We start from the raw sequence: 22667 nt of genomic DNA, 5'->3' as shown, positions 1-22667 counted from the left end.
ATGGCTGGTGTTCATCGTGTCACATCATATGCCCGCAATCATTCCTCTCTCCTTCATTATACTCCATAAACCTACTATTCTTATTTCCTCAGTCCGAATCCCAGCAGCCCTTGGCTTCTCCTCCCAGCGTTCAGCATGGCCGCTCAAGACAGCAAAGCCTCTCAGGACGTCTGGCTCTTACCATTGACTGACGATGGTGCCCCGGAAGTTCCCTCAGGCTACATCTACCTACCACCGCCAACAGATCCCGCCTACCTCCTCCGCTTCGAGCTCGAGGGCACCAGCTCCATTTGCAGACAGGGAAACCTCTGGGTGAACATACCTGCTCCTGGGGATCCCTTTCGCCGTGACCAATACCGAAGATATGAGTGGGTGACCTGATGCCCCAAAGCGAACTCCAATTGACTCTATGGGCTTTCCAGGCTTCATCCGGATTTCAATGGGACGCTCAGGATTGACATTCCCATCTGCCAGGCTGGTGCTTTTGCCTTTTACACAACCTACACCCCTCTCCCAGACTTCTCCACGGGCGACCTTTCAGTCCCAAAACCTACGCAGACCCCTACCCACTACATTGACGTCTCGCCCAAGCTCACTCTGGGTGACACACTTTTGCCATTGGATTCGCTTTCAATTTTCTCCGTCGTTTCCAAATTCATGGGCCAATACCCAGATGACTGGGAAAAGCACCTTAATGGAATTGGGCAGCGGGAGTACAACATGGTCCATTTTACGCCGTTGATGGAAAGAGGAGATTCCAATTCACCTTACAGCATATACGATCAATTGGCCTTCGATCCTCTGTGCTTTCCAAGAGGTGAAGAGGATGTTGCAACGATGATAGCAAGGATGGAGAATGAGCATGGTCTACTGGGTTTGACAGACGTCGTCTGGAACCACACAGCCAATAATAGCAAATGGCTCGAAGCACATCCAGAGGCAGGATACAACATTGAGAATGCTCCGTGGCTCGAGTCTGCTCTGGTACTTGACGATGCTTTGCTGAAATTTGGGAACGAGCTCCAAAGCTACAATTTGCCCACTACGCTGAAAAGAATGGATGACCTCGACGAAGTGATAGCAGGAGTCAAGAAACATGTCGTCGACCCTCTCAAGCTCTGGCAGTACTACGTGGTCGATGTGACCCGTGATATCGAGAAAACCGTGACTGCTTGGTCGCAAGGAAAGATTTCTGTTCCGGAAAGCTTCAGTTCTGATGTGGGCGGTCTGGAGGGTGTCAAAGACTGGTCACTGAAGCAGAAGGCCGATTTCCTGCGAGCAAACGGCTTCGTTGGAGCTGATAGCCTAGAGTCACGTTTTCACCGCAGTATTGATGTTCGGTACGGTGCTGCCTTGTTGACAGTGCTTCACGGGCGCTACGAGGTGGGCAATTCAGACAAGAACGGAGCCTTCGAGGCAATGACAGACATCCTCAATGAGCTCAATGAGCCGTTCTATAAACAGTACGATACAGACGTTGAGGTGATTCAACAGCAAATACGTGATCGCGTCAGGTACCTTCGGTTGGATGACAATGGTCCCAAACTAGGCGCCATCGGTCCCAAAAGTGCTTTCATTGAGTCCTATTTCACAAGACTTCCCTTAAATGCCACGACCAAGAAGCATAATTCTCGAAGCTTATCCTTGGTCAACAATGGCTGGATCTGGGCTGCCAATGCTTTGAAGGACCACGCCGGGCCTGACTCTCGGGCTTACCTCCGCCGAGAGGTCATTGTTTGGGGAGACTGTGTCAAATTGCGCTACGGCAAGTCACCAGAAGATAACCCATTCTTGTGGGACTTCATGACCAAGTACACTCGACTGATGGCCAAGTACTTTGCTGGCTTTCGCATCGATAATTGCCATTCGACGCCATTGGTTGTCGCTGAATACCTCCTGGATCAAGCACGGGCAGTCAGACCAAACTTAGCAGTCTTTGCAGAGCTGTTCACAGGGTCCGAGGAAATGGATTACGTTTTCGTCAAAAGGTTGGGTCTTAGTGCTCTTATTCGAGAGGCCATGCAAGCTTGGAGCACGCAAGAAGTCAGTCGACTGGTACACATGCATGGCGGCAGACCCATTGGTAGCTTCGAAGTTGATGAGGTATTCAAGAGCAACGAGGAAAACCGGGCAGCCAAGAATACGAACGGTATCCACGACTCTATGCGCACCATGAGTTTGAAGCCACAGCGCGTCCACCGAATCAAAAGAAGTCCTCTTCATGCACTATTCATGGACTGCACTCATGACAATGAGGTCCCTGCTCAGAAGCGTGATGCAAGAGATACGCTCCCCAACGCGGCTCTTGTTAACATGTGTGCTTCTGCTACTGGCAGTGTGATGGGTTATGACGAGGTCTACCCAAAACTCCTCGACATTGTTCACGAAAGGCGGCTCTACTCGTCGCCGTCTTCGGAAGGCTCGGTCAAGATTGAGGGTGGTTCTGATGGCATTGGGGGCATTAAGAAGTTGATGAACCGGCTGCATACAATGATGAGCAAAGATGGCTATGATGAGACCTTCGTCCATCATGAAGGCGAATATATCACCGTCCATCGCGTACACCCACAAACAAGGAAAGGTGTTTTTGCAATTTCACATACTGCTTTCCCGGGTTACGGCAGTGGTCATGGATCGTTGACGCCGGTGCATCTCAGCGGCACCAAAGCTAAGCTCTTGGGAAGTTGGTCACTCGAGGTCGACACGTCTGAAAGCACCAAAAAGGCTGTCCTTACAGAGAAGGATATCCTCAGAGGTCTACCCAGTAGAGTATCCGACTTCCGAAACGTGGCCATTGAAGCAAAGGCTGATGAGACTGTGATCACTGTTCCTGCTGCATTTGCACCCGGCAGCATAGCCTTATTTGAAACTTGGATGCCTGGCGCTGAGCACTCCGAAGGTTTGGACAATTTTATTACTTCTGGAGCCGACGAGGCTTTCCGCGAGCTGGATTTGGTCGACCTCAACTTTGTGCTGTATAGATGTGAGCCTGAAGAGCATGACTTCCTTGGCGGCAATGATGGTGTCTACAGGATTCCGAACTGCGGTCCTCTAGTATATGCTGGCTTACAAGGCTGGTGGAGCATACTCAAGGACGTCATCCGAAACAACGATCTTGGTCATCCGTTGTGTAATCATCTGCGAGAAGGGCAATGGGCACTGGACTGGACAGTCAGCAGACTTGAACGTTTAGCAAAGACTGGGAAAAGATCTTCGCTACAAAGTGCTGCCACATGGTTTGCACAACGGTTTGATGCAATCAGAAAGCTTCCAAGCTTCCTGTTGCCCAGATACTTCGCTTTGGTCATTCAGACCGCTTATCGGGCTTCTTGGGATCGAGGCATCGAACTCATGAGTGACGACATCCGGCACGGTCAGGAGTTCCTTCAGAGTCTGGCCATGGTCAGCATACAGCAGACTGGTTACACCAAATCAGCCTCATTGTACCCTAACAAGAGTGTTCCGTGTCTGGCAGCTGGTCTGCCGCACTTCTCGCACAGCTGGGCGCGCTGCTGGGGCCGCGATGTCTTCATATCCCTCCGTGGGCTGTTCCTCGCTACTGGTAGGTACGCGGACGCTCGAGAGCATATCATGGCCTTCGCCAGTGTCCTTAAGCATGGCATGATACCAAACCTTTTAAGTGACGGGAAAGCCCCTCGCTATAATTCAAGAGACTCGATCTGGTTCTTTTTGCAAAACATCCAGGACTACACAAACATGGTGCCTAACGGACGTGACATTCTCAAAGAGAAAGTCGCAAGACGTTTCTTGCCCTATGACGACACATATTTCGAATTTGACGACTCTCGCGCGTACTCTAGGGAGTCCACTATCGAAGACATTGTCCAAGAAGCCTTGCAAAGACATGCTAGTGGCCTATCATTTCGGGAAGCCAATGCTGGACCTGGTTTAGATATGCAGATGCAGTCCGAGGGATTTCAGATTGACGTCAATGTGGACTGGGAGACAGGACTGATCTTTGGAGGGAATCAATTTAATTGCGGTACATGGATGGACAAGATGGGAGAAAGCGAAAAAGCCGGAAGCAAAGGCGTGCCAGGTACACCAAGAGATGGCGCTGCTATTGAGATCACTGGCCTTGCTTTCAGCACTTTGAGCTGGGTTGCCCATCTACACAGTGAGGGCAAGTATAAGCTCAGGGGTGTTAAAACAGCCGGTGGTCAGAGCATCTTGTTCGCGGAGTGGGCTTCAAAGATTCAGCACAACTTCGAGCGCTGCTACTACATTCCCACAGACTCCAACGAAGACGAAAAGTACGATGTCAACTCCGCCATCGTCAACCGCCGAGGCATCTACAAAGATCTCTACAAGTCTGGGAAAGAGTACGAGGACTACCAGCTTCGAGCGAACTTTCCTATTGCTATGACCGTCGCCCCTCAACTTTTCACTCCTGCAAAAGCTCTACATGCCTTGGAAATGGCTGACACGATCCTACGCGGCCCGACTGGCATGGCTACCCTCGACCCCTCGGATCTCAACTATCGACCGTATTATAATAATTCAGAAGACTCGACTGACTTTCGCACCTCCAAAGGTCGCAATTATCACCAAGGGCCTGAATGGTTATGGCCCACGGGCTTCTTCTTGCGTGCTCTTTTGAAATTCGACTTGATGCGGAGGCACACGAAGGAGGAAAGGACAGAGGCCTTCCAGCAGATCACGAGGAGGTTACACGGTTGCAAGAAAGCTATCCAGGAATCGCCATGGGCTGGATTGACGGAATTGACGAACAAGAACGGGGATTTCTGTCGGGACTCGGTAAGTCGTCCCTCATTGTCGATGTTTTATGCAACTACTAACATAATGAAGTCCCCAACTCAAGCCTGGTCCGCTGGGTGCATCATAGATCTGTTCTATGATGCTAGGGAACTGACCGCAGAATCCTAGTGTCAGATACGAATGATGAGTCAAGGCGGTATTAAAGTTAGACATGGGTTCCCTGGTAATGAGGTCAACGCATTGTACATAAGTCATGACATAGACAGGCGAGTAGCAGTCCAGTCGGATTAAAAGTATAAGATTATGTTCGCTCTCCAAGACTCCAAACATGTTCCACTCTCCACGATTCAAAAAGAAACGAAAAATTGACAGCGGACTGGCGCTTTCTGTCTGATACAGGGGCCAATAGTACAGGCACTTTCAACAAAAAGCTCAGGTATAGTTCTGTGGTATGAACCAGTCCTTTCTCGTTGTTGGGCGGCTCCAACGATCTGTGCCGTCGAACCGAACCATACATGCTATCGAACACCGAACCATGACCCTAAGAAAACCCCACTGAAGGGATTCTATACCACATATCCGCGAGGGACGAATGATGGTCCATAACTTGACATCCTTCTCTAACACTTTGTGTTACTCATCTGGTATACGCCGATTCTCCCCAGCTGCCGAACGAAATGGGCCTCCGTGCTCAGAATACACACGCACTTCTACCTATTTGGAATAAAAGTGACTGCGAGAGATGAAGGGCGAAAGCCGGTCAACAGGATTGAAAAATCTGTCTAGCCGTCCGTCTGGAATGTGTATGAAAGGCCTCGGTCGGGCAGGCACGATGTGGCCTCCGTCCGCGAGGGGCTTCCTCTGATTTCTATAGATATCTGAGCGGAGGCATTGCGGCGGGGGTAGGTGGTCAGTATGTACGTATTTCTTTGGGGAAAGAGAAGGGTAGGCAAGCCGGCATACTATTCCAGACGGGGATCGAGCACGTTGTCGCTTGGTGCGAGAAGGTTAGGTGGGACCCCATCCTACGAAAACGTCGGTCAAGGGAGGGGTTTCGTACCACAGGCCTGTGGGGGACGGGGGGTTGGTTGTTATTTGATCATGTGTTGTTGTTGTTGTTGGTGTTGTTGTTGTTGTTGGTGTTGTTGTTGTTGTTGGGCAACATCTGGTATGCAGATGTGAATTGACCTTGTGGACAAATGTAAGTTTGAGATCAGGAGAGTGCAATTGCGTCTAGAAGTGATGGGTCGCATGTAAAGGTAGTTTGAGTTGCTCGCGCTGCTGTGTCTAGCTTCGAGCTTTGGTTGTGTATGCTGAGTGCTATTAAAGTACTAGCCGTGAAAATGCGACGGATGCTTTGTTTGATGACTATTGCATTGAGCCAAGTCGTTCCAGAGCAGACTTGTCTCCATTTCCTGGCTCGTCTTTTGTGGCTTCGGCGTCTTTCTGTTCTTTCCCAACATGATCGCTATGTTGCGGCTTTTGCTGTCATAGCTTCTGCCTCTTCGCCCGCCTTCTGCCGCGCATCTCCGGTCTTGAGCTCAGCGATCATATATTCGCCTTCTCCACTTTAATTCCCACCCTCCTCCTCTCCGACTTCTGATTTAGCTTTAACAGCATCGTGGCCTTCGCCTTTGGCAGCTCCGACTACCATGTCTCCATCATTACTCTCATATATAACTCCACCCTTGTCTGCCTTGGCGAGCTCACCCTCATCGGCCTTCTTTCGCTCTCCGCTCACGGGGTCCCACTCCCAGCCATTCCGTAACCAGCGCCAACGTAGGTAGGCTCGTAGCTCTTTGTCTCCCGCCAGGACTCTGGTCCATTCTTTCTGCAACTCCTCCTTTTTAGCTTCCGAAGTGAGCTCCTTGGGCAAGCCAGTCGGCAGACCGCGCAATTTATCGCGGCAGAAGATGCGCCAGCTGTCGATGGCGTAGACACCAATGCCTGGAAGTTGTCCGATTTCCCAAGCGACTCGCTCATCTTCTTCGCCAACAATGTCGCCAAGTCTGACATCTTTGCCATCATCCTTTTTCGGGTAGTGAAGCACTCGGTACCTTTTCCCTTTCTCCGGTGGACGCTCGAGCCATGCTTTGGCTAGATTGATACATTTCTTCGCACGTTGGTTCTGCAGGCCGAGATGTTGGATGATCTCGACGACGTCCTCTTGATTGGCTGCGGCGAGGTCTGCAGGTGTAGGATAGCGCTCCATGAGTTCGTAGAAGACGGGAAGAGCGACGGAGCCGCGCGTTTTGTTGAGGAAGATGACGGCGATGAGAAGGCGGAACGGGTCATGAGATAATTGTTCCTGGACTAAGCCGAAGGATGTGGATTGGAGTGGTGGGAAAGGAATGCAAGAGACCTTGTCGCTGGCTTTGGGTTTCTTGGCAGGCAATTTTGCAAAGAAGGGAGAAACAATCACTGAGCGCTTCCTTGGCTTCTTCGGAACAGATAAAATAGTAGGAGTAGGCACTTCTGGCTTTGCGAGTACGATTCCATCCTGGTAAATGGTACCTTCCAAGAGTCTTTTGTTCAAATCTCGCAGCGAGATGGGACTTGCGGCAGGAGTGGGCAGGTGAGTGGGATTGTTTCGTAGCTTTTGTGCCAATGCAACGGGCTTTGAGCGGGCACAATTGTGTGACAATTCACGTATTCTTTTGTTGTCGTTTTCAACTTCTCTATTGCCGAAAGATGGCAGGGAAGGAGTCGAGCGGAGGCTGGATAATGGGCTTGAGTCGTAGCTTGGCGGCGAGGTGACAGTAAAGGGGGCTCTCTTCTTGACGGGAGTGGAGGGGGGATCTGCTGGTGGCGGCCTATTTTCAGACGACGACACCCCCTCAACAACAGCGGTCACGCTTACTGTATCATCGGAGGTTGAAAACCCGTTAGTTGCTCGGCCTTCTTGAAGGCTTCTTTCTTCTTTGCTTTGGGACCGCTGCTCCGTTGAAAAAAGGGCGAGTGCTGAGACCCCACACCTGTCTTGCTCCTGGTTTTCTTGGAATTAGCGTCTCGCGCGTCCCTAACTACTTTGCCCTTTTCGTGCTTGTGATGGCCTTCGGAGGGTACCTCGCAATGAACGGGAAGCTCAAGTTCGCTCTTGCGTTTGCTCCCTCTTTTCTTCCGTTTCAGAGGCTTGTCCTGGTCTTCGAGAGGCTGGACATTGGGTTGGTGCTCGGAGTTGCTTGTCAAAGATCCTTGCTCCTCGGGCCTTCCTGCTTCATAGTCGTTGCCCTCTTGGCTTTCCTTTTTCTCAGCCTGCCGACTTGCTCTATTCTGCGCTTGGACCTCTGCTTTGCGGGCTCTCTTGGCATCTTTTCTGTCAGCCTTCTCTTCCTTCGTCTTGCCCGTTGCTTCCATTTTATCGATCTCCTCACGTAAACCGGCAACGTTGTCGATTAGAGGTTCATCACCGAGGAATTGGAGTCTGAGCATAATACCGTCATATGCAGAGTGATAGCCGGAATTCTTCAAAAGTTGAAGGTAGCGTTGAACCTGCTTTGCCCCTTCAGAGTTGCTTTCCCTAAGAAGTTTTTTGGTCTTTTCGGTCTCGTCTTCGCTATTAGTGCTTTTTTCTTCAGCTTGGGTGGGGTTGTTAAGCGCCTTGTGAAAGTCCTCGACCAGAGGTAAAGGCAACGTTGATCGCTCCGATAGTGATGATATGTAAGGTTGGTACATGATTTCATCAGAACCATCAACCCCATTGCTCTCTTCAGTATTCATGCTAGCATAGTCCTTCTCACTGCAAAACTCCCTGGCTTCGAGCACCCATTCTTCTGCTTCGTCCATGGAAAGGCCCAAATTACGAGCCACGTCGTACACATCTTGCTCATATTGCCTCTGCGCAGATTTTAGAGACCCCGATGGATGACAGCCTTTTCGTAGCTCTTGCCTCCGAAACGAATTTGGGGATTGGCACGATAACGTGACGAATATATGATCTCGAATGAATTGACGAATCTGCGGAGCGGGTGCGGAAATTTCGTCCATAAAAATGGTTTCCAGGCCCGGAGCATCATAATACGTGATAACCTTTTCCGACATGGCATGTTCAATTGCATTTGCAATACCCGCCCTGACTAACTCATACAGCTCACGAGGAAGTACTGTAACGGATGTGCTGCCTTCGGTATCTCGGCCAGAACGAACGAGGCTGGCTTGGTCTGCCTTAATGTTCAGCAAGCTAATAGCATCAAGACATGGAGTCTCTCACACGAGGTCTCTCGCATTTCAGCAAACGACTGCTCCGGTGGCGCAGCATCTCGAAGTCTTTCTCCCGGGCCTACCATCGCCTCGTATCTTTTAATCTCCTCCTTCGTGAAGTCTCCAAGATCGAATTGATCGTACACATCGTCCGACTCATCCCCTGAATTCTCCATACTAGAATCCCGAGGTACTTGGGCTGACGGAGGTGTGCTGTAAAAAGTTGGGCTACTTGGATCAGAGCTGAAGCCAGGTCTTGAGCAAGCGCGCCGTGCCTTGCGTGTCTTGGGTGTGGGAGTGCCTTCTGACTCCCCGTAGCTGCTGTTATATAATTCTGAGAGCGAGCGTTTTCTAGAGAGGGCTGGAGGACTGGAGCCGAACTGATTAGCGGGCTGAGGTACTGGAATCCTAAGGTGAGAGGAAATAGTAGTTGCCATTCCGGAGGGTCACTTGTAGAGAGGCCCTGGGTAGACTGAAAAGAGAGGCAAAGAAGGAGCACGAATTGTGGTTTGTGAATACTTTGCGTGACGCGCGCTTGATAAGGTAAATATGTACCTCGCCCGATTCGCGATAGTCTCGACGCTATTTTACGAGATCTTTTTTACCGTTTAACTTTAGCGTCTAAAGCTTAAAACAAAATAGTAATCTTAATCAATAGTGTTAAGAATAATTGAATACCGAAGTAATTGATATAAAAAGCCGTGTTTGCCGTTTTGTATATAAAGCATAGTTTCAAATAACCATTTTGAAATTACTGGGGGTTTGGTCATATAAAGCTGGTATTTCTGAGAGGGTATACAAGTAAAGATTACTTAGTCATCTATATAGCCAATCAAGTACCTGCTCCAGTTACTCTCCTTCCAGTCATATTATTCCAGCCATTCCACACCTATTCTACACACAATGATCCAGCCATTGAAGGGGGGGTGGCTCGATTGAAGCAATGGAAGTAATGAAAGCAGCTGAAGAGGTAGGATTGGATATCTAGATGGAGAACATGCTGGAGAAAAACGTCCTTACGCATACTAATTTGGTAGGTAACACGCTATCTATCCTCTGATTCTCAGCTTACTAACTAGCGGCGACAGCAGTAAAGCACTACTGGCATACAAGGCTGTTTTGCATATTAAATACGGTTCTCAAAGACCTCCCGCTTGTAGAAGCGGGACGGGTTATGCTCGTTACGACTAGACCAAAAGGTGATCACTAGTAGTCCGTCACTAAACAGTAACTTATACTAGTTGTAGGCTTGAAAGCGTACGACCGCTTTCCCACACATCTCTTGTGCCTCATGCCTGAGTCCGCCCATTTGGCTTCCTTGAATCTTTGAAAGCAAACATTATTTCCTCGACGGATGGAGAATTGTCATCTTCCGAGCGACCGCCAAAGACGTCACGGTTGCCGTCTTCGAGTCCAGTAATCAGACCACGATTCCGCGCCGCAGGACGCCTGTCGTAATTAAGATCTGTCGCGCGTGGAGGTTGAGAGGCAGGTAAAAGGTCCATTCTGCAGATAGCCAGGACAGGTCATCACTGTCACAAGTAGGGGTTTGTTTCGCTGGCCTGGTGAATGAAAAGGACGAAGTGAATCGAGCTGGCGAAACAGCCAGCGACCGGTCCATCTCTTTAAGATCCTGCATTGCGTGCGAAGACCATGCGATCGTCGATCCCAACTACGATCGAGCCATGAGCATTAGGCGTCAACAAGTGTAGGTGCCATATGCAGCCACTCAGACCTCGCCCCTGGTGATCCAACGCGGCATAATTGTTATCGAATCCACACTCAGACGTCACCGTTGCATCGAGGACGTTAGTGCTACACATGACCCACCACAACTTACCAATCAGCAATCTCCTAACAAGCCTCCTAGGTCCAAAGGCAGGCGGCAGCACTCCGTCCGAGCTGGAGGATACGAAGTCGGTTTAATTAGGCGCTCGATAAGCCCGCCGGCCGTGTACGGAACGCCGGTTGAGTCTTGGAATGTACCACATCCTCTGTCACTACCTCCCCGTCCTCATCTTGTCCGATTGATGACTTATAGCCCCCTAGAGTCGGATTTTACCTTGTACAGAGGCCTTGAGAGCAGAAGTCGACAGCGTCTTTTGGTGCGGACGCCTAGGCTGGACAAGGGTCTCTAGCTTGATACACATACGATGAACAAAACTTGTTGATCTTGGAAGGCGAAGCTCCAATTGGTCAAGTTGTGGAAGTTCTGGACCAGACTCGCAAGGGCGAATATCGCTGAATCCTGCATGATCGATTGCAAGTGAGCGCAAGCGCTGCATCTCGCTGAAAATTTGGGCGTCTATGACCATCCTATTGTCAAAATCATCGTCTGTGTAGATATCTTCCAACCGCAAAGACGTTAATCTGATCATGGGCAACTGCAATAAGAGATGAGACTCGACCGGGGCTTCCAGGGTCAGAAGATATGTATTTTTAGCTATTTTTCTAATCAGCACTGCAATATGGGTTTCGTCTAGTGAATCGATGCTGAGATACTTCAATTTTGGCAGAGGCAGGAGATGGCGGAGTAGTACTTCGTCGTGCGGCGTGCTGTAATCTAAATAAAGAGATCTGACTTCAAGCGTTTGCACCGATCGCGTATGCCTGCTCATTCCTTGAGTGCGGGCCTTGAGAGAGCAAGCTTCCAAACTTGATATCCAATATAACCGGAGTACAACGAATGGACGCGAGCGAAAGGGCACGCAAAAGTAGTACCGCCCTGGAGGTAGGTCAATCCCATGCTCGTACTGGTCCCATATTTTGCGTACAGCTCTTCCACGGACTCGCTTCTCGATTTCGGTTTCGGTTCTAATTGAGGTGCTAGACCAATACTAAGCAGGCTCAGTTGCGCAGTCCGGTGACCGAGTTGGCTCTTCTGCTGCCTGACAGAAGCACTTGTGGTAATGGTGATGCTCAGTCGCAAATTGCATGCAGCTCCCATCTTTCTTCGAGCTAAATGGGGTCAGATCGAACTCTTTTTGTCCTGACTAGGCAAGCACCAAAATAGCATGAACGCTGAGAGCAAGATTGGTGGTCATTAAATCATGCTCGATCTGCTTCCACAGCCTGCCGACTTCTGTGCTCGTGGACAGTGTCCATTGTGTCCAGCGGAAAGCGAGGATTACATTTGTCCGCTGCTGGGCCAATATCTGGCGGCAATTTTTCTTGCTTGACTATGAAACGCTGGAGCTGCTCATAGCAAGCGTTTGCAGCGTGCCAAATGACATGATCTTGGCGCAGGCTCGACTCTTCTGATTGTAAGGCTTGACGATGCGGGAGCACGACGCCAAGGTGGTTCAGCCGTTGGAGTGTCTCTTCATAATCTGCAGCAGCACCACCTGTGTCTTTTTCAAAGCCTTCCTGGTAGTATTGAGTGTTCGGATGGCCTTGATGAAGTCGCCGGCTGAGAAGCCGAAGCCTGGCGTCACCATGGCGAAAGGACCAGAGGGATCAAAGAGGCACTGAGGTCATAACATTGCACGGCACGGCGACCGGAAAACATCACAATAGCAAGTCGCTATGTTCCCATCGCGAAGGCGACAGCAGGTAGTCAGCCAGCGAGGCTGTGCATCTAAAGACCACGAGATGCATGAGCGAGTGAGGCTCAGCTAAAGCTGATGTGAGCTTCCCTCGTCGGAGTTTTGGGCGTCTTGACCCTAACCCTCGCGATCCCGCTTCTGCCAAACTCTGCCTGCTTGCTCTGTCGCTTCAAGCATGCAATGTTCAGCCCAGGTCTGTTGGTAAATTGGCCGAATAGCACGATCTAGCGAAGCTCGTGCTACGGGCAAGTCTAGACCCCTGAAGACTATCACATACCCCTGGATAGGATGTGATGCTCTTCATGTTGCTGAGAATGCATGGGCAAATGATGCACGATACGAGTATACATAAGTTTGAGAGAAGTGTATCCGGGATATGCTATGAAAGCAAGGTACTGAACTAAACCCTACTGCCTGAACGCCTCGTAGTCTGGCAACTTGAACGAGTCCCCACCGATTGGCAGATACGCTGCGAGTTTCGAGAACAAGGTGGCTAGCCCCGTCGCCGACAGCAACCCTACCCCCCTAATGACGGTTTCAAACACTCTGATGCCCAGCGCCGATTGAGGGTTGACGATCCATGGTATGCCAGGAGGCAGCTTCTGGACGCTCTCAACGTACGGGCGCAGGACACGCTCGTAGGACTCCAGCGCGGCGGGAATGTCGTTCGGCTGTCGAGATATCTCGCCGGCAAGAACGTATGCGCCGATGAAAGCAATCGATGTGCCCATGCCAGTAAATGGTGAAGGAGCATAACCCGCGTCACCGACCACAGTCACACGACCGCTCGACCAGCGATTCAGTCGGACCTGTGCGACATGTTGCATGTAAAAGTCCTCAGATTCGTGCATACCCTTCAATATCCGAGAAATTTCCCAGTCGGCGTCTTGGAAAAGCTCTTGGACCAGAAGCTTTTGCGCTGAAATGCCCTCTTTCGAAGCCTTTTCAAGTCGAACAAGTCTTTCGTCTGACTTGTCGTAGGCTGTAAGAGACAGGAAAGCCCTGGTCCGGCCCACGTTGTCTGGTCGCAGCAACATGCACCGACCCCCCTTGACCCAGTGAACTCTCGACCACATCGTGTCTGTATCACCGGGTGGAATGGAGAAGTACGACGCGTAAGAGTCCAGAGATCTGATATGAGAGTAGCCATTTCCGAAAGCTATACCACGGATCTTCGAGCCAAGGCCATCCGCAGCGACTACCAAGTCGAAAGCCGTGGTCGGTGTGCCGTTGGCAAAGTTTACGCCAACTTCCTTCTCGGTTTCTTCCAGGCTCTCGACCATGTCGCCGAAGATGTAGGAGACGTCGTCCTTTGTGACATCGAAGAGAATCCCTGCCAGCTCTCCTCTGAGAATCTCAACGTCGGAGGTTAAACTGTCGCCCTTGCCGGATTCGTCAACACCAAAGCGCGTAAAGCAGCGGTTGTTGCTGTCAACGATCTTGAGGCCTTCCTCGTGTGAGCTTTTGTCCCGAATGCGGTCGAAGATGCCCATGCGCTTAATCACGTCTCGAGCGGTATCGCGGACGTCAAGCCCTTGACCGTTAGTTCGAAGGATTGGTGCACGCTCGACGACTGTCACTTTGCATCCTGCGCGAACGAGCCAGTAGGCAAGTGCCGGGCCAGCCACGGAGGCACCGCTAACAAGGACGCGGAGTTTTGACATGATGATGGCTGCGGTATGACAAGCAGCGAGGAGATTGTTGTGGATGAAGCGACGTTTAATGGTGTACTATGAATATGACTGTCTGTGTCAAAGTTATCCGCTCCGCAACTCGTTCGGTGAGGGCAATTCTTCAAAGCCTTATACGCTTCTTTAACGTCCACCGGACTCCAATTAGATGAGTCGATGACGCAGACAGAAATGAAGATGGCCGCTTTGAACATCCACTATTGATAATGGATCAACAGATGGCTCGGAGATGCGTATTCGCTTGAGGTGATGTGCCTGGAAAAGCTTGCAGCGAACCCGGTAGGCTCGCTCTCTCAAACCCTCGACGAACTCCGGACGTTCTCAGACTCGGGCCGTTGCCTCGTACTCGTGAACAGCAACGGCCAGGAGATGGGACGACGAGGACTTGGGTTGTTGCACAGAATCATGGACTCCGATAATATGCTAACATGAATCCTCGTACTCGTATTCACTATGATTTGCAATCTAAGGTATTAGAGTAAGGTAGGATAAGGTGTTAGGTGAGTAAAGAGTTGGAAGACGTGGCCTTATGTAGGCTAACCCTATATAGTATAGCTTACTTGGCTTGGTGGGGTGTGGGAAAGCCTTCGTCCATAGAAATCTACACTATGAAATGATTCGTGATCTTTGTTCTTTGGAGGTCTTATAAGGTACCTACAGTCTATCTAGGCTATAACGATATATCGTTTCATGGAGATAGCATCGTTATAACCAAATTATCGTTAAGCCTAGATTTATACTAATTACTACTGAAATACGTCTAAATCGATATCTACTTTTGCGTAGAAGCCTTATAAGCCTTAATCTCTCTCTTATATCAATTCAGACGTGTGATTAATATATTATCGCCGTCGTTTTATTATTTCTTATATAATTATAGATGTTTTAGTAGCTTTAGAGTCTCTAAATTCTTAATACGAGATATCGAAATATTCTCTTTATTAGTCTTATAAGCTTATTCTTTATAACTATAGATAACTGCAATTAGATTTATAATATTCTTATCTTTATTAACTATATTCTTATTAGTAGAATTTAGAAAACGAGCTATATATATTATCGATTTAATCTTTTTCTAAGAAGCTAAGATCTAGATTCGCTTATTTATTTAAGATAATATATTATTATAGATCTTAATATTCTATATAAGTTTCTTAGCTTAGTCTATAGCCCTTATAGCATATTCGATTATAAAATTATATTTGAAATTAAGAATTCGCGCTTTTATCTAGTAATTATATATTATAGTAAACGTTATATCTTTCTCTTAGACGACGATTCTCTATCGTATAGCTTATAGAATATTTATCGAGATAATTAGATCTCTATTTATATCGTATTTCGAGCATATATAGCTTAGTTATCTCTTTCTATAGTATACTTTTTAAATACGAATAATATCTTAATTTAGAGACTAATAAATAAATATTATACTAGTAGAAAGGAAAATAATAGTAATATTTTATAAATTAGTAGAACGTATCTTAAGTAGAAGATCTAGGTCTATTTTATAAGCTAAAAACTTATCGATAAGTAGAATAATCTTTCTACTCTCGATCTAGTTATCGAATTATAGTATATACTTTTTAAAGATTATCTTAGTTATTTATACTATTCTATTAAATCTCTAAATTATAACGAGATTCTTAACTTTTATATTAGCGTTATTAAAGAATCGTAATATCTTTATCTTTCTAATAAACTATAACTTTAACTTTCTACTTCCCGTTACATTATAATAGAAATTCGCTATAATTTAAGTCTTCTTATACTTATCGTTAATAGTCTACTTAGTTATTAGCGTATCGTTAAGACTTATTTTCTAGAAGAGATCTATCTTATTTATATTAAAGATATTCTTAAGCTTTATATCTTTTAGATTCTTATATAGCTCTATAAGCTCTTCTTCGATAATTACGCGATCTACTACTTTAAATTTACTATAACGATAAAACTTTTTAATCTTATATCTAGTCTTAAATATATCTAGCTAATTAGTAGAAAAGTAAGACTATAATTTATTATTATATTAGAAAAGCTTATTTTAAAATATTAAGACTATTCTCTTAAGAATCTCTCTAGTAATTATAGCCTCCTTTTTCTACTATCGCTGTTATTAATCGAATAACGTATTTTCTAGATTCGGCTACTCGTATACGCGCTGTTTCTTTTAATTAGAGTAAGAGACTTCGCTATTTAATCGTTGAAATTTAGCTAATAGACTCTTAAAGATCGTAGATTAATTTAATTAATAATCGTATTTCTTTAAGAACTAGGCCTAAAGCGTCTCTATCTTACGCTTTTTATCTAATCTAGTTATATTATATAGACGTAGGTCTCGTCGTTTAGCGTCGATAATTATCTAATATCGTTTTCGAGTAGAATTAAGCGGTAAGGAGGAGATAGATATTTAAGAACTACTAGAATTCTATTCTAATAGTAACGACAATAGCGAGGATATATTATTTAGGGCTATTAAATATAACGATATTATTAAATTTATTAAGTAAATACTAACGATATCGTAGTAGACAAGTTATCGTTATTCTACATTAAAAATAATCATTATATAACTATATAATCGTTACAACCAGAATATCGTTATGTGACGAATCGTTATCCGATAACCGCCCGGAGGCAACAAATGCGATTTCTATTATTATTATCAATACTACCACTCCATAACTACTATATAATCTATACTTAATAATTTAGATCCATTCTATAGACTCTATTTAATCCTTTCTATTATAAAATTATTCTATATAATTCCTTTTGCGATATAAAGAGACTTTATATATAGCGTATTCCCCTTTAATCTTTAATACTCTTCTATTATTATTACTAATTTCTTTATTAAAATATCTCTTCTAAATATCGAAATAATATATAAGATACTATCGAATAGTATTTAAATCTTACTAGTTATAATTATCTCATAGTAATTTTAATAGAGTAATAATTGAGATGAGAGGCGGCCGAGATCGAATATCTTCTCTATCTTTTTTAATTAATTTTATTATTATTAACTCGAGAAACTTCTAATACTTTTAATAAAATATTTTTATTAATTTATAGAGCTTAAAGATATTTAAAAGACTTTTATTTAAATATTAATAAAGTAGAGATATTTAATTTCGATTATAAGCTCGCTAAGAAGAATATATAGCTATTAGAGTATTAAATTAATTAATCTCTCTTATATACTTATTATAGTAGTAGAAAAGCTTAAGAACTTAAAACTTCTTCTCTTATATATTCTAATTATTCTTTTTAAAAGTAGATAGAACTATATAACTATTTATATTAATCTTATTAAGACGTTTTCTCTTTTTAAAGATAGAGTTATTAATCTCTTTTATATTATATATAGTAATTAAGACTAGAATAAGATTATTATCTTATTAGATTATTATTAATATATTATTCTAAATTATTATAGCGAGAACTTCGTATAAAATATCTCTTATAAAGACTTATTTTATCTTTATAAGTAATTTTAAGAGATCTAATTAATTTAACTTTATAGTTTTATATATCGTAATTTCTCTATCTTTTAGAGTTATAGCTAGCTTAGATTCGATAAAATAGTTATTTATAAAGAGAATAGAGTTATAAAGTAGTATATTAGTGGCTAATTGTTAAGGAATCATTATGGTTTAACTCATATATATGTGTGTTGTAAAAGATGTTAATTATCTATGTGATCTATAGAACAGATATGTGCGGTGCCAAGCCTACGCTAGTGGCCCTATAAGTGTCTCTAAGGCATCTCATGACAATTGCCCACAATAAACAGAGAAATGCCATGTCCTCATGGCAAGAAGTATGCATACATGATTCTTCGAATGTCGAAAAGAAATGAAGACACCGAGCTAATTAGTGGTGTGTATTTCACGAAATCTTCTATCGAAATGAAAACTTTTGAATAACGAAATGACTGTCGAAGCAAGACATCAGACGGTTTCAATTTGTCCAAATATGTATCGTCCGATGTCCTCCTACAGAGGCCTAATTGGCTATGATCGTCGCAGTAGATCCTCCTCTTATAACGTTATTGCAGTAATGTATTACAATTTAATATTGTCTAGGCATGTGAAGATAGTAGGCCAAATTGTAGTGTCGTTCTCCGCCTGCTAAGTTATGATTTGACGTGGGATTGTGGAGAGCATATGACGTGGGATTGTGGAGAGGTGAGCCGTGTTCTTGCTGGTGATGGCCTTGTTGTCGCTTGCTTTTTCCGCAGTGTTCTCCGCATTTGCCTGCTGTAATAAATTCTCTTACACTGGCTAAGTGAATTGATATAAGATCGTGGAGAGTAAGCCTGTTATATCACTGCTGCTGATAACTATCTCCGCAATATTCTCCGCAGTATTCTCCGCATTCGCCTGTTATAGATCCTCCTCTTATTTAACTGAGTGCTTTAACTAAGTGGCTAATTAAGTGACTGGTTGAGTGGCTAGCTGAGTAATTAGCTGAGTGATTAGCTGAGTGGCTGGCTGAGTGACTGACTGAGTGATTAGCTGAGTGACGGGCTTAATACTTGACTGAGTTGCTGGCTGAGTGACTGTCTGCTTGGCTTGTAAGGCCTCTTGTTTAGCCCATTCTTGACGTATATAAACCGCTCGATCTTGAAAGATTTTGGCCTGCTGTTGGTAGAATTAGCAGTCTTCCTCGATAACGAAATAGGACGGTTTTTTGCCTCTTTCTAAGCAGTATTGAATTGTTGCGTTATACTTCTATGGGTAGTACTCTCTTATGTGAAATGGCCCATAGTGCTCGGTGCGGTACTGCTCATGTAGGGTCTGCAGTAATTCTATTATTGTAATATCGACAGGCCTAGTAAAAGAATCGATTTAGAACGTGGGTTTTATCAAAAGATACTCGATGACAGCGAGTGTATTGGAGGTCCGGCTTAGAGCGTCACACTATTAGATATTGATGTGGGCTTTGCGTAAACGTCTGATAACGCCTGGATATCCTATGAAGTAGGGCCAGGTGTTGCTATCAATTGTTAAGGAATCATTATGGTTTGACTCATATATGTGTGTGTTGTAAAAGATGTTAATTATCTATGTGGTCTATAGAATAGATATGTGCGGTGCCAAGCCTACGCTAGTGGCCCTATAAGTGTTCCTAAGCATCTCATGACACTAATTTAAATATTATAGCTAATATATTTTTAAGACCTTTAACTTTTAATTTACTCTTAAGGTTCTATATAGAAAAATATTAGATATAATTATAGAGATAGCTCTTATCGTTAATTACGAATAGCTTATATCTCTTCTTAATTAGCTTATCTAAAGTCATTATAAAATAATATATATATCTCGTCTTCTTAATTATATATTTATTAATTATAATATAAGAACTTAAGATATAAAGCTTCTTTTAATTACTTTATATCTTATTTATAAATAATTAAAGCTTTTTATATTATATAAGCTATTTATATCTATCTATTTTAATAATTCTAAAGTTCTCTTCGATAGAGTTTAAGTAATAAATAAATTTTCGAAGAAGAATATAGCGATTTTGAGTTATATTCTTAGTAATTAATAAAATCATCGAAGTAATTTTATTAATTCTTTAATAATTATAAATAGTAGAAAAATAAAAGATTTCTATATAGATTATAATAGCGACGAAGATTTTTAGCTTCGAAATATCGATAGGCTTTTAAATAGAATTTAAAGTACTCTATAGAGAGATATATAAATTAATATTTTTATAAAGTATATTTTAGATAGTAGTAATCTATATAAGACTAAATATCGTATATAAAATAATTTCTATATCGCTTAAAAGATGATTAATAATTATATAATACTTAATTTTTATTAATTAATATTTTAATAGTAAAGATATACTTTAAAGAAGAATATTACGCTATTTAAATTTCTTCTTTCTTATATTAATCTAAGTGTCTCTTTTTTAATATTTTATAACTCGATCTAATTCTTTCTTATTAGAAGTAGATAAAGTAGTAATTTTAGTTATATTAGATTTGATATGATGGAGTTATTATAAAGAATAAAAAAAGTCGCGTGGTTGAGACGTGGAGAAAAATTACGCTAATTTGTTGCCTCGGTCTGGGCGGTTATCGGATAGCCTAGGTAGACTCTACTTCAGATAGACGCGAATATTCTGCTCTGTGTCTAGGTACTTTACACTACATCAGTGTTTCGTACTAAGGCACGACCTTGGCCGGTTTAGCCGGCTACTACTTACCTTAGACCCGGCCACTCAGCAGAGAGCTTTGACTCGCCCTTCCTCCCCTCGCCAAGGGGTCGTATGATTCTAACTCATACATATCACTGGAGCTTCGGATCCATCCAACCTCTCATACGCAATCGGGATCGGGGATCTTAGTATCAGCACTCGAAGAAGCTCTCTATCCCCAATGAAACTTGGCATCTCATACGTGTGCGGAGTACACCCAGTCTCTATACATGGACACAACTTCAGATCGGCTTTGTCTTTGCGGTTATCGGAGTAATAGGCAGTCGAATAGAAGATGCGCCCTGAGAAAGATTTAGAGGATACATATCAGATGAGCCCTTACTTAGGTGAAGGATTCTCTATTACTCTGTAGAGGAGTGCAATGCATTGTTGCGATTGCCATGTCACACTTTTTACTTATCTAATTGGTGACAAACTCTTCAGGGACATGAATGAGCGAACACATGCAAAGATGTGAAACACTTGTTTGATATATATGTTGAAACGACTCAACAATCGCTATTACTAGTACTCATTCGGTCTAGTTATAAGTATATGAAGATATTCTCTATATATAGATATTCTTCTTCTTTAAATATTATTAAGAATATTATATCTAATAATAGGTCTCATTATAGTAGTAACTATATATCTAGATATTTACTAATACTAATTAATATACTTTAATAATAGTATATAGATTAGCAAGGCTATACTCTTAAAGGAAGTTCGTTATCGATATCGCCGCGATAGCTTTATACGATTCTATAATTACTTAATCGATTTAGCTCTCGAGTAATATTAATTAAATAGAACTATAATTTCTACTTCTATAATTTCTATAACTTCTATTTAGTAGAGAAAATACTTAGAAAATATTAAATACTATTAAGCTTTATATTATATTAATATATAATATATACTTAAAATAAATACTAAGAATAAGAAATCTAACTCTTTAGTCGAATCGTTTAATACTATAACTCTATATTAACTAAAGAATATATTATTTAAAGAAGTCGAATTAATAAATATTAATAAGAGACTTAAATAATTTATTCTTTAGAGAATATAAGAGTATAATAAAAATAAATAAAACGCCCTCTCTAATATCTTTGTTAAGGAATTTTAATAATTCGCTAAGAAGGACTTTAAGATCCTTTTTAAAAAGACTCTCTATAATTTATAAAATTATTTATAAATTAATAGAGTCTATATTAAGAAAGAATAAGGGATTTTAATATTCGAATTATTAGTTAATATAATTTAAGAAGATATCTTATAGCTATTAAATAACGAGGATCATCCTTTATTAAAGTAGTAATAATATTACTCTCCTTAGTAGTAGCTAATTCAGCCATAGCAGCCTTATCGATCGAAGAATACTATTTCTCTCCCCCTATAACCGGCTTATTATTAACCTTATCGATCGAAGAATACTATTTCTTCTTCCTCGTAATCGGCTTATTATTAGCCTTATCGATCGAAGAATACTATTCCTCTCCCCTTGTAACCGCTTTATCGATCGAAGAACCTTACTCTAATTCTTCTCTTAATACCAGCCTACGGCCTAAATTACCGAGTCTTACACCTACTATCCTCGCCTTATCAAGTTATTTAAGACTTCGATATCGAATAAAACTATAGCTATAGTAAGGAACTTACTATCCTAACTAAATTATATACTATCGAGAAGAAGTATAGTGGAAATTCTATCGAGAGTCTTAGCTATAAATTTATAATTTTTATAGATCTTTATAAGAGAGCTGAGATCTCTTAATAGATTCTTTAAATAGTATTTTTAACTATATTGAAATTAATAATATTAAAGTATTATTACTTTAGTTATTAAGAGATTAATCTTATTATTTAATAACTCTTCGATTATTTTTAGAGCTATTTCGAGAAAGAAGAATATTGTTATTTTATACTTTATAAGTGAAATAGTATTAATCTAAGAGGCTTACTTTAAGCTAGTCTCGAAAAGAATAAAGGAACTATCTTTAATAAGATAATTTAATAATTTTATTAAATTTAAAGAGAGTTAAATTACGAATTTTAATTAGATATAGTACTTCGAAATAAGATAATTATCTTTTATAGTAATATCCCTACATATAGTATTATAATTTTATAATAGACAATTATAATTACGAGGCTAATTAATAATATCTATATTATAATTAAGAATTACGAAGAAGCTATAAAGATTAAGAGATCTGAGTTATTTAAGTTTATAATATATTTTATTAATTAAAAGTATTAT

At 42.8% G+C, this 22667-nt stretch overlaps 3 protein-coding genes across 3 annotated transcripts; 1 reads left to right on the top strand and 2 right to left on the bottom strand.

Annotated features, from left to right (window-relative positions):
• Positions 1–135: 135 nt before the first annotated feature.
• On the top strand, positions 136–4908 carry HO133_006850 (uncharacterized protein; the record flags this gene model as incomplete). Its single annotated transcript, XM_037297746.1, has 3 exons — positions 136–368; positions 423–4779; positions 4831–4908. The coding sequence occupies 3 exons, from the start codon at positions 136–138 to the stop codon at positions 4906–4908; spliced, it is 4668 nt and encodes a 1555-aa protein (XP_037146947.1).
• Positions 4909–6310: 1402 nt separating this feature from the next.
• On the bottom strand, positions 6311–9377 carry HO133_006849 (uncharacterized protein; the record flags this gene model as incomplete). Its single annotated transcript, XM_037297745.1, has 3 exons — positions 6311–7553; positions 7601–8900; positions 8951–9377. 3 exons carry the CDS (start codon positions 9375–9377, stop codon positions 6311–6313), a joined length of 2970 nt encoding a protein of 989 aa, XP_037146946.1.
• A 3515-nt stretch (positions 9378–12892) lies between these two features.
• On the bottom strand, positions 12893–14149 carry HO133_006848 (uncharacterized protein; the record flags this gene model as incomplete). Its single annotated transcript, XM_037297744.1, has 1 exon — positions 12893–14149. One exon carries the CDS (start codon positions 14147–14149, stop codon positions 12893–12895), a length of 1257 nt encoding a protein of 418 aa, XP_037146945.1.
• Positions 14150–22667: the final 8518 nt, after the last annotated feature.

The sequence above is a fragment of the Letharia lupina genome (assembly GCF_014066315.1).
Source record: "Letharia lupina isolate WasteWater1 chromosome Unknown contig_27, whole genome shotgun sequence".
Taxonomy (NCBI): Eukaryota; Fungi; Ascomycota; class Lecanoromycetes; order Lecanorales; family Parmeliaceae; genus Letharia; species Letharia lupina.
The sequence above is the reverse complement of the archived record's forward strand: the minus strand, read 5'-3'. Positions and strand labels throughout refer to the sequence as shown.